General features: G+C 37.9%; 1 protein-coding gene across 14 annotated transcripts in view; it reads left to right on the top strand.

Moving 5' to 3' along the window:
* The window catches only part of Akt3 (AKT serine/threonine kinase 3), a 282,222-nt gene that overhangs the window by 123,844 nt on the left and 146,123 nt on the right, over window positions 1–12,255 (top strand). For all 14 annotated transcript variants that reach the window (XM_039090632.2, XM_039090633.2, XM_039090628.2 and 11 more), the window contains one exon: window positions 4,839–4,964. In XM_039090632.2, the coding sequence (XP_038946560.1) occupies window positions 4,839–4,964 (126 nt within the window). The remainder of the gene's footprint in view (window positions 1–4,838; window positions 4,965–12,255) is intronic.

The following is a 12,255-nucleotide window of genomic DNA, read 5'->3' as shown; positions in this document are numbered from 1 at the left end:
CTCTTACTGTGGTACTTTCTGGTGTCTTCATCAGAAAGTTTTAAAGACTACAATGATGTTTCTTCATGAAGTACCAGTGAATAATGGAAAGAAGTTTATATATGTAGACTGATTTAAAATGAAGACATTAAACAATGTAATCTGACACTAGATGAGAACAACTGTAGGAGACCTTGAGTTGAATGTCTATCACCCCACCCCCAATATGATCCATTTGATTAGGCTGTGAAAAATTTTAGGCTTCAGCCAGAACAAAATGATTATTTGTGCCCTCTGTTGTAACAGTGGGAACCTCCTCAAAACCGTGCCATTATTTGTTGTAATATAGGAAATGAATTATTAATTAGAAAGAAAGTTGGCCAAGACCCCATCTCCAGAATTACCATAACCTAGTAGAGCTCAGAACTGTTAAAAATAAAACATTTTCTTACAAACGTACAGTTCACAAATAGGGTTCTCTACTGCGTATAAAAATGGTTTGAAGTTTCTCCTTCGCATTCACGAGAAGTTGGCTGAGGACAGTCGTATCCTTTTCTCTCGTGCTAAAGCAAGGATGGGTCATGAGGTTTATTGTTGTGGTTGTATGACAGGTCTTGATGAGAGTGCATATAAAAGCTGCCTTTCATTTCTTAGGGTGGGCATATTAAATAACAACAATAATGACTTATAACAACAAATATTTTTGTCACAATCATGGAAACCACAACAGAGAAAACAAGTCATGAGCAAGGTTACTCTTCCTTCAAAAGCTGTTGGAGAAAATCTGTTCTTTATTCTTATTTCTGGTGGATCAAGGTAATTTTTAGTGTGTATTGAATCTTCTGCCATTGTTTACACGGTCACCTGCTTCCTTTCTTACTCCATGTGTCATGTTTACTCTGCTATCAAACCTATTATTCAGTGTATTTAAAATTTATATGGGACTACCCAGATAACACTGGAAAAGCTGTTCTAACACTCTGTAGCCTCCTTGCCTCTCTTGCAAAATGAGATGATACTCTCTTCTGTAGAATAAGGTAATGTTCACAAGTTCCAGAGATCGAGATTTATACCTCTTTTGAAAGTCTGTCATTTAGTAGTTATGTTATCTCAAAATGCCAGAATCCTTTTTGGAAAAGTAAAAGACCATACGTGGAATGGTGGTCCTGTAATACTGATTATAGAGCTGAGAAATTCAGTGTTGCCTAAGTAAGTAGTCATTGTAATATTCATTATTTATGTGGGTGTGGTGATTTTAATGTAAACAAATCTTTGGAGCTGCTTATGCAAAAATCCACCATAATTATATAATGAATAATACTTAACTATTTGATGGGCATTGGCTTACATATTTTCTATACTGTGCTTTTAAGCATTATTTAGAGTCACTTCTGCTTAATTAACAAGTGTACATGGCACCATAGTGCTTTGTCTGGACACTGATAACTTGTGTCTACCTAGCGCGGCTTTTGATTGCATCATTTCTTCTTGGTCTTGACTAATTTTATTTGGTTTATTGTAACCCTAGGAGCAATAGGTTATACACATAGACTACACACAGGCAGGGGGATTAGATATGTGGTAGCTGTATGATCTAGATTTTTTTCAGTGTTTTTTTTTGTATAGTAACAGCAATGTCTGAGGACGTACAACAGGGAACAACTAGGAAAATAGGCAGAGCCTGACTATTCATTTTGGAAACACTGGATTCCAAAGTGTGCACACCCCTCATCAGAGGGCGGGGGCGAGGAGGAAGCAGAAGCAGGGGCTGCAGCAGATGATAACTTAGCAAAAGGCTGGGCTCACAACTTTATCCAGTCGTTCCTGCAGCGATTCTTGAAGTTTAATTTTAGCTTAGATGCAAGTACTGTCTTTCAAAATAAGTAACTGGTTACTTTTCATTTAGTGGAAGAGAAATTTTCTGTTTCTCCCTTTTTTCTTTGGTGGAAATAAGTTTATCCCTGTCTGGGTATTGTGCAGTTTCCTTAAGGGATATATAGTAGACTCATTTTCACAGAACTTTTGACAGCTATAAGATCATAAGTTTTGTATTCACTATCATCTAAACATGCAAATACTTAAGATGCTAAAGGAAAAATTAGGTTTAGAAATATAAATTTGATTTTAATTTTATATTTTCTGAATGAATGTATTCAGTTCTCTTTTACATGAGAAAAATGATTCTGTTTTATGATTTGGTCTTTATATTTTTCAGTGATTTTGTTTCATTTTATCTTTGGTATGACTATGAAATTTTCACTTACTGTTCATCTTGATAGACATGTAGTATATCTGTATAAATCTGTTCTTGTTAACAACAGTTTCTGAAACCTACATGCTACATCATTGATTAGATATTGGCACCGAACAATATAAAATTATATAGGAATGCAGAATTAAATAGGGAAGAATCAAATAATCAGGGCAGTCAGCACAGGAACAACTTTTTGGTGTTTAACAGGGATTGTGAACTTACGTAAATATGTGATTGCTAAGAATGATTTTTTTTCTTGGTAAAAGTAGGGAATGCATCAGGTGTGCGTGTGTAGAGGTGTCTCTCATCTACCCTCAGCACACGCTCGTATCTTTCATTTACTTACTGTGACTACCAGTGAGTGAGAGGCAGTGAGTAGAAGGTAGGAGACTGTATCATTGCCAGTCAACAAAGAATGGCGGTGGTCGAGATGACAGACATGAGCTCCAAGAGCAAGAGTAGAATTTTGGAGAACACACTTTCTATCATGAGGTTTAAAAGCTTCAATACTTTCAAGAGTTTTTAAATGAAATTTATTAGTGATAGCAAATATAACTATGTAAAATATTTCACCTGTGAAAATTGAACTGTTTAATCAGTAAACCAATATCTGTATGACCAACACATGATTATTTATTTATTTATTTTTATTGGATATTTTATTTATTTACATGTCATGTTACCCTCTTTCCCGGTTTCCCCTGCACAAACCCTCTATCCCACCCCCCATCCCCGCTTCTATGAGGGTGTCCCCCGACCCACTCTCCTGCTCCTGCCTCACTACACTGGGGCTGAGCCCTCACAGGACCCAGGGCCTCTTCTCCCATTGATGCCCGATAAGGTCATCCTCTGCTGTACAGCATACAAGAGTTATTCTAAATGCAATCTGAGTAAATGAATAGCTATTTGAATACTTTCCCTTCTTCAGTTACCCACTTGAGTTCCTTTCTCTTCTTACATTTCAATCAGAGCAATATACTTTAATAGATTAAATGTATTAACAGAAAAGAAAGTCTAGCTATTTGTGTTTAGGTGTGAGTAGAGATGCTGTTCAGTGCTGCTGCTTTTTTACTAAAAGGCTGGGTGTAGCCTTAACTTAGTCCCTTGCCTTTGCCTTCCTAGTGCTAGGGTTATATGCCACTGTGTTGCTCAGGAAAAAAAAAAAAACTATGTGTGTGTATGTATGTATATATTTATTTATTTATATGTATGTGTGTATGTATTTATATATCTTATATATAAATATGATACATATATTAATGTATATGTGTTACATTAAATGCAATAAGTTTGCTTTTTCGGTTTTGTTTGTTTTTTGAGATAGGATCTTACTTGGTAGCCTTAACTGGCCTGGAGTTCACTCCGTAGATCAGACTGGCCTTGAATTCAGAGAGATCCACCTGTATCTGTCTCCCAAGTGTTGATATTTAAGGAATACTCCACATGCCTATCAAGTTTGTTAGTGTAAAAATTCTTTAGAGCAGAAGGATGGGAAAAGCAATGCAGTAAACACAGAGATAAGGTTAACCTGGAGGTGATTTGTTATAGAAGCTGCGCTAAGTGTCTGTATGGGGAAGCCGTTGAGAACATTGCAGAGACTGGATGTAAGGCAGTAATGGGTCGGTTAGTAAGGCTGGCAGGGTGACACTTGGGAAGCTTGTTCTGACTTACTACTAGCTGGATAGGATAGGGCCTGGCAGAAGTCAAGTGCTAGGGTTAAACTCGGTCCAAAGAACAAGTTGCTATGTATAAATTGTAAACTTTTCAGAGTTTTGTAGTTCTGAGATTCAGCACTTAAGTACTAGCAGGAGACCAGATAACCACATGGTTCCCTCCTCCTCTTCAGCTTTTTCTTCTTTTTTTTTCCCCCACCTTTCTTTCTCCCTAGCTGATATACTTACTCCATAAACCCTCCACCCAAAGTCTTGGTTTGTGTCTCAGGATGGCCTGGCATTCATGGCGATGTTCCTGCTTCAGCCTCCTCTAGTGCTGAGAAAACAGGTGTGAGCTGCTGTGCTTGGTTTGCCACTGAGCTATTAAGCCTCTGCTGTTTCAAATTGGACCTATTTTGGTAGATAGGTGGAGCTCATACGTAAATCTAATAAAATGTGTGGGAGCTAAGGTCAAGATTAACAAGGAAATACACCCTAAAATAATCCCACCCTGGAGGCTGAGGAAAGAAAATTGAGTTTGAGGCAAGCCTGGGAGACCCTGTCTTAAAAAGGAAAAGGCATTAACTTCTTTCCCCTTGTTTGAAAAACAAAAGTCAAAAAGGAGTATGATTGGTCATGAAAGTAGAACCCATGTTTCACACTCTGCTTGTGATGTTTGTTTCCCTGGGATTTATGATACTATTTATGAGATCGCTAGCGCTTTCCAAAATGGCTGAAATATGCTTCAATAGCCATCTGATAAAGTGAAAATCTAAACAAAAGTGTGTTCAGGAGAGTGAGTTTCTGAAGGAATAAGAGTGCAAATAATCAAAGTATGGAATCATTAAAAATAAATTGTCTGGGGTCATTAACTGTAGACATTTTCTTTTGGAGGATTTTTACATAAATGTTACCTCATTTTTGGTATTAATATGTGTGCTCTTTCCATGTAGGAGAATATATAAAAAATTGGAGGCCAAGATACTTCCTTTTGAAGACAGACGGCTCATTCATAGGCTATAAAGAGAAACCTCAAGATGTGGACTTACCTTATCCCCTCAACAACTTCTCAGTGGCAAGTAAGTGAGTAATGGTTCATGGTGGGTTCATTTGTCTGCGTGGCATCATGCAGCAGGTGTGTTTGTGGATCTGAGAAACCAGAGTTTGCTTACATCTGATGGGAAAAAAGGATTAACATTGTAAGAAATTTCAACGCCTATGGCAGGGATTTGTTACGATCTTACTCAGTGCAGTATAGTTTACTGTTTTCCATATTTAGAGTTGAATGTAATAAATATAGTTGCCCACCTACACAACTTAAGTTTTTGTATAAGATGTTAATAAGAACCTGTAATTTCAGCTGTAAGATGTTATCCTATTCTCTGGATTACCTCACAGAATTTCCTGTCAGTGTTTGCTTTTTTTGGCTTATTATATAAATGTTTTTCTATTAGAAATCATTTCCTGGGATTATTTTATATTTTTAGTTATATCCATAGTTCTTATGAAGAGCTAACAAAATGCTCATAGCTTACTTAGAAATGTTGTGTTTGTTAAATTTGTTTAATTGAAAATGTCCATGATGAAAATAACAATGATTATTTTTATTTTCATATTTGACCAAGCTTTTAAATAGTTGATACCTATGGATCCAATTCAAGGATTTTCCTGTTTTTATCCAGAACTAAAGCAGTTTTGAGTTCAAACTGGCATACAGAAGAGCTAGGCACCATCTAGTCTGCAAGGTATTAGTTAGACTTCTAGTTAGATGGCCTCTGTCACTCTACCTTAGGTGGGCGACACATATATATGTCTGAAAAGATGGGAGGGAGATTGACATTTGTTAACATAATTAAATAACTAAAAGATCTAGGAAAGAGAACAGTTATGTATTACAAAATTCATTTTACCACATAAGAATTTCAAACTTTATTTTCAGTTTTTAAAATAAAGCTAAAAGACTGCAGAATTATAAATAATTGAAGAAAGATACTATTTTTCTAAAATTTTACCAAAAAATTTCATGTGCAACATATTTTGATCTTTACTGTCCTGGATATTTCTCTGAGAACTTCCTTGAGAACTAATTTTAAAGTCCTCTGCATTCATATTTGTGATTTCTTGTGTGGAGAACTTATACTTTTGAAATGAAAGCTCCGTATCATTGTATGTTATAAATGCATGTGTGTGCATGTATAGTATGTATTGAGGAAAACGGCCCTTTCCCTATTAAACATGCATCAGTGGCTCTGGTAAGTAAATGATTTAATCACCTTGACAACAGGAATAGTATGTTGTGGGCTTTTTAATTACTTTAAGACATTTTCAGGCTAAAGGAATTGTGGTTGAACATTTGCTTATTAACATGATAGAAATTATCTTTTAAACAATTGTCATGTCCTGCTAAAGACAGTTTACCAGCAATTCTATTGGCCTGTCTGAAATAATTTATAAAAGAACAGAAAAATCTCTATCTGCTGATCAAAATGCAGCATTTTTTGACCTTATGAAATTTCACACCCCAACAAGTTTTAAAGACATACTGTATGTCACAGTCTGCCAACATCTGCTCTAACACTTCCACTGGCAGAGGCTGAAATAAATGTGTACTTGTGGAGAGAGCTCTTATTTAGTGACTGACAGCTTCTCCACACGACGCATAGCAGTTGACATGTGTAACTTTTTCTTGCATAACCAGGTACTTGTTGGCCCCTGACTCTTGCAGGTAAAGTAGTAGTTGAATACCTACTTTCAGGAGTTTGCCATAGATCTTACAAGTTTATTCTTTGTAAAGCTTCATTATGACCTTAAATACATTATAAAATGATATAAATAAGGAACTAATGCCTTTATTGAAAGAACACTTGTGAAAGAAATGGTTCAAATTTCCACTTTGGCACAAGCTCTAAGTATGACTGGCCGTAGATCATTTTTTGAAACTCTGATTTTAACATTTTTTTTCCCATTAACAAACTGAGCATCTGTTTGCTGTTTTGTAAGGTAGAGTTTGAGCAGGCCCTTGAAGATTAAGTGGATAGGAAGCTTATTCAGACAAAGGAGGAGGTATCACAGGCAGATGATGACAATGCTTTTATGAGGCGTCAGTGGAAGAAGCCTGCACAGCCTGTTTTCTTTGGCTGGCAGTTAGTCCCCCACTTGCCTTGGCCTCCTATGGAATATTGTTCTTCAAGAGGCTGGAGAGATGGCTTAGCAGCTAACTGCTAACTGTGGTTCACAGCATCTGTAACTCTGGTTCCAGGGGATCTGACGTCCTCTTCTGGCCTCTGTGGGTGCTTTCTTGCACATGATACACATATGAACAAGCAGATGTACACACATGCATGTAAATAAAAATAAAATTTAAAACTTAAAAGAATTTGAATAGCCTTTAAAATTATTACAAGGTGTTTTTAAGATATGTTAAATATTATATATCCCATTGATAGCTACAATTTGAGTACTCTATTTTTATACTAATTAAAATGTTCCTTCATGAACTGGCCTCTGAGATGGCTCCATTTGGTTAGCTGCTTCCTGTGGTGATGTAAGTCCTTGAGTTTGGCTGTCCACTACCATGTAAAGTAAGTGCAGGAGACTGTGGCTTTATTTCTAGTCTCTAGAGGCAGAGAGAGGCTGCTTCATGGAGCTTCATGGGTTTGTCCAGCCCAGCATAATCTGTAAACTCCCTTGAGAAACTACTCAAAGGGTGGGTAGAGAATGATTGAGGAAGGTGAAACCTGACTTCACACACATGTGCACATATGTACTAATATGTGTGTGTGTCTCTGTGTGTGTGTGTGTGTGTGTGTGTGTGTGTGTGTGTGTGTGGTGTCACACATGGACATGTATATTTGTATATGGACTTTAATAAAATTTCCCAGAAATAGCCTTTTTACTCATTTGAAAAAATTATAACATGAACCAGAAGGATTTTAAAGTTGATTTTTCCCCAATAGTCATTATATAGATTTTCTTCCCTTCTTAATAACATTGTCTAGGCTAGGGGTAGAGTATATGCTTAACACACATAAGGCCCTGTGTTCAGACTTCAGTATCAGGAAAAAAAATCCCCAAAGCCTTTTGTTCTCTTTGATTATACTACTTAACTGCTATTTGATTCAAACTAATTTTTATTTTTCCAGAGGCCACCTCATTTTTAGTGGTGGTGGTGGTGGTGGTGGTGGTGGTGGTGGTGGTGGTGGTGGTGGTAGTGGTCTCAACATTTTTTCTTCCTATGTTGGGTACATGGCTAAGGACCCTATAAACAAAAGAAAAATAGGCATACTCATTTGTCTAGCATTGATTTTATCTTGACTTTGGGAACTAAGACTCAAAGACTTGTGTTTTTGTGCTGTGGCTACCAGGTAAGTTTCACTGTGCAGCCCTGCGTGGCCTGGAACTTGTTATGTAGGCTGACTTCAACCTAGCAGACCGTCTTACTTCAGAATCCCCATGGCAAGACTAAAGGCATGGGATTAACGAAAAGGTAGAGTCGTGGGCAGATGTGACTGCAATATGGGTAATGTAACGGTAACAGACTGGGGAGGACTGAGCAAGGCCTGTTTGTTGAGAGCTTTCTCTTCAGAGAAAAAGACATGTGTTCCAGGAATAGGAAGGACATTTATTAAAGGAGGAACTAAGACCTGCTTTAAAGGAAAACCAGAAAATCTTGACTAGATTTATGGCATGGTTCAGGGGAAACAAGCAAGAAAACATTGAAAATGGCCTTCTTGCTTTTACTTTTTCCTCAAATGCCAAGGTAACACATTTGGCTAAAATCCTCCCTTAAGCTTAAAGTTAATTTTCAGCTTTAATTTGTTTTCTGGATTGGCATTGAGCTGCATTTCATGCTGTCAGGTTTCTCTGTGTTCTTATTTGCAGGAAGTATATAATTTGGTGTTTAATAAACATACAGCTAACGGCTTCACACTTGGTACATTATACCTGGATCTACAGGATTGCATTGTTTATAAAATTTTGGTTACAAACTGTGTACCTTATTCTCACTTTTTCATGTTTTCAGACCAGGCTGCTCTCTTGAGAATTTTATTGTCATATTAATTTTACTGTAAATTATTGCCAGCCTACATGTATTTTAGCCTGTACTTGTCCTAGGTTGACCTCAAAACAGTTGCCTATTTTCTCTTGTTGTTCAGTATTTCAGTTCTGCCTCTGCTTGAATAGAAACCTGGGTCTATTCCCTCTCTTTTCCTTTTTTCTTCCCTCTTCACATCCCTAATCACACTCTCAATCCATTGCTAGTTCTGCTGCTTTTATTCTTATGTTCGAACCTATTCTGTATGCCTTGAACTATTTTCCTGGAATGACCCACTCTCTGAGTCTCTGGTAGAGACCCTTAACTAGATCTCTGCATCTCATCTGAGCCACTCATGTTCTCCCTTCACTTGTCTGTCAGAATGAGTTTTCTAAAATTACATCCTAACTATGCCATTCTCCCCAGGAAAGCTCTGCCTTGGATATTCATTGCCTACTGGATGGCATCCAGCTTCCTTAATGTATCCTACTAGGAGCTCTTCAGTCTGGCCGCTGCTCTCACCTCCTGCTCCGTGTCTCATGCTCCGCATGCACTTCTGCTTCAGCAGTGCTGACGTTCATAACTCCCTGACAACTGTGCTGCTCTTCTGCTCTTTGTCTTGGCTTCTGGGTGGAATGTCCTTATCTTCTATTTGCCTGCGTAATTTTATTTTGCTTAATTCATTTTTAAGTTTCTTTCCCCATTCATTCATTTAAAACTATTCCTCTGACTTCCTCAAACCAGGGATTGAATGCGTGCACCTGTGTTTATCACCTTGTTTCTTGGCTATCTTGCTCATAAATGTGTCTTTATTTTTTTAGTCTGAGTTATTCTAAGTGACATAGTTTAGTCTTATTTCCCAGTATCTACTTAAGACTTTAATAATTATTCTTGATTATCTGAGTACATACTATGTAAATTTCTCCTTTTTAGATAAGAAAACGAAGCCTTTGGAGTCAATAATTTGTTTAAGGTTATCTCACTAGGTATTTAAATAACAAGTATTTAAGTACCAGGACTAAAACCATGTGACTCAAGACTAGAGAGATGGCTCAGTATTTAAGACTGCATACATACTGACCTGAGTTCAACTCCCAGTCCTTTCGTAAGGTGATGCATTACTGCTTATAACTCCAGCTCCAGGGAGACTGACCTCTGACCTCCCTGAGTACCTGCACTCACTGAAACATACCTCCCTCCCATACAAATAATTAAAAATAAAATGATTCTTTTAAAAACAAATCTTACAATACTCTGCTGTCATTTAAATGTTATTCTTTTCCCTCCCATCATATTAGGATCTTATACTAGTCAGTGTATTGCATATTCATCCTGTCATTGTGGAAAAATGCCTAAAAGAAGCCACAGAAGAAGGAAGGGTTGATTTTTGCTCATAGCATTGGTGATTATCCGTTGTTAGAGGTTAATTGTTTTGCCTTGAGCTCATAGTGAGGCACTGGTTTATGACGAAAGCAGGTACTAGAGTAAAATGGTTTATCTCATGACCAAGGAACAAAAAGAGAAAGGACCAGGTTCTTATAACCACCTTCAGGGATATGGTACTAATAACCACAATATATCAGGTCATATCTCATAAAGTTTCTACCATCTCCCAAAAGCTCCAGGCTAAACACCAAACATCTAAAATGTGTCTTTGGAGAATATTTCAAATCTATAATCAATTCTTTTCATCTTCACTTTTCGTTGATTTAGAATATAAGAACCATTACTTAAATTGTTAAGTGGCCATTGACATGCAGAGTGGAAATTTATGAAGTACTAAAGGATGTGGATAACAACATTTGACCTTTATTCTAATTTGAGTTTATCATATCAAATATGGACTGTGAATAAAGGTGCCTTCTTAAATGCAGTTAAGTAGAAATGTAATTTAGAAATTATTTTTAAGCATGGTATAACCATAACTAAAAGTTATCTGATTCATTTCTAATAATCATAGGTTGAGAAAATATTGTTAGGAACACATGCATATTGAATTGAAAAATATCATTTCAAACACATATTGTCACATAATATTTTGAGCAAAGTAGCTAGCTTTTCTATCTGGTAGCCATGGTCTCTGATATTTTACACCTATCATCTTTTTACTGAATTCTTAGATTGTTAAACTTCAAAGTGGGAAGAATCCCTCTATGGTAGACTGAGTATAACTGTTTAGATGTTAATCCTGTTTTTGCAGGGTTTCTTCTTGCTCTTTGTACCAGCATTTGTCCCCAAAAGCTCCTCCAAGAAGTTTGTGTTATGTGCTGCAAATCTTGGTCTGTCCTGAAAATGTCTCTTTTCCAAAACTTTTATTTATTCTCTTTTATAAAAGATAGGACATCTATATTCCTAGCTCTCCCCCCATTTATTGGTTATTTTATTTATTTACATTTCAAATGTTATCCCCCTTCTCAATTTCCCCTCTACAAACTCCCTATTCCCTCCCCCTGCCTCTATGAGGGTGCTCACCCACCCATCCATGCCCGCCTCAGCATTCCCCTGGGTCATGGAGCTTCCAAAGGACCAAGGGGCTCCCCTCCCATTAATGCCAGATTAGACAATCCTCTGCGACATAACCAGCTGGAGCCATGGCTCCTCCCATCCCTTGTGTACTCTTTGGTTGGTGGTTTAGTCCCTGAGAGCTTTGTGGGGTCTGGTTGGTTGATATTGTTGTTCTTCCTGTAGGGTTGCAAACCCCTTCAGCTCCCAGTCCTTTCCCTAGCTCCTTCATTGGGGTTCCTGTGCTCAGTCCAATGGTTGTCTGCGAGCATCCACATCTGTATTTGTTAGGCTCTGGCAGAGCCTCTCAGGAGACAGTTATACCAGGCTCCTGTCAGCAAGCACTTCTTGGCATCTGCAATAGTGTCTGGGTTTGCTTTTGACAGATGGGATGGATCCCTAGATATGGCAGTCTCTGGAAAGCTCAGAATACCCACAGACCATATTAAACCCCAAAAGAAGGAGACTACACCAAAGTGTGGGTGCTACAGTCCTACTCAGAAGGGGAAAGAAAATAATCTTTGGAGGTGGAGGGAGAAAGAGATCTGGGAGGGAAAGAGGAGGGGAGGGAAAAAAGAAGGGGGGGCAGTTCAGATATAGAAGGAGATGGGGGAGAAGGACCAGAGGGTCAGGAATTTGAAAGGAGGTGTGTAGCAGTGGGGGGTGGGGAACTGGGGGTAGCCACTAGAAAGTCCCAGATGCCAGGGACCCAAGAGGTTCTCAGGACCCAACACAGATGACTTTAGCCAAAATACCCAACAAAGGGGAGAAAGAACCTGTAGAAACCATATCCAGTGGATAGGCGTGGCCCCTATCCAATTGAGGAATGGGAC

Source organism: Rattus norvegicus, chromosome 13 (genome assembly GCF_036323735.1).
Source record: "Rattus norvegicus strain BN/NHsdMcwi chromosome 13, GRCr8, whole genome shotgun sequence".
In the NCBI taxonomy this organism is placed as follows: domain Eukaryota; kingdom Metazoa; phylum Chordata; class Mammalia; order Rodentia; family Muridae; genus Rattus; species Rattus norvegicus.
This window is presented reverse-complemented; position numbering and strand designations above follow the sequence as displayed.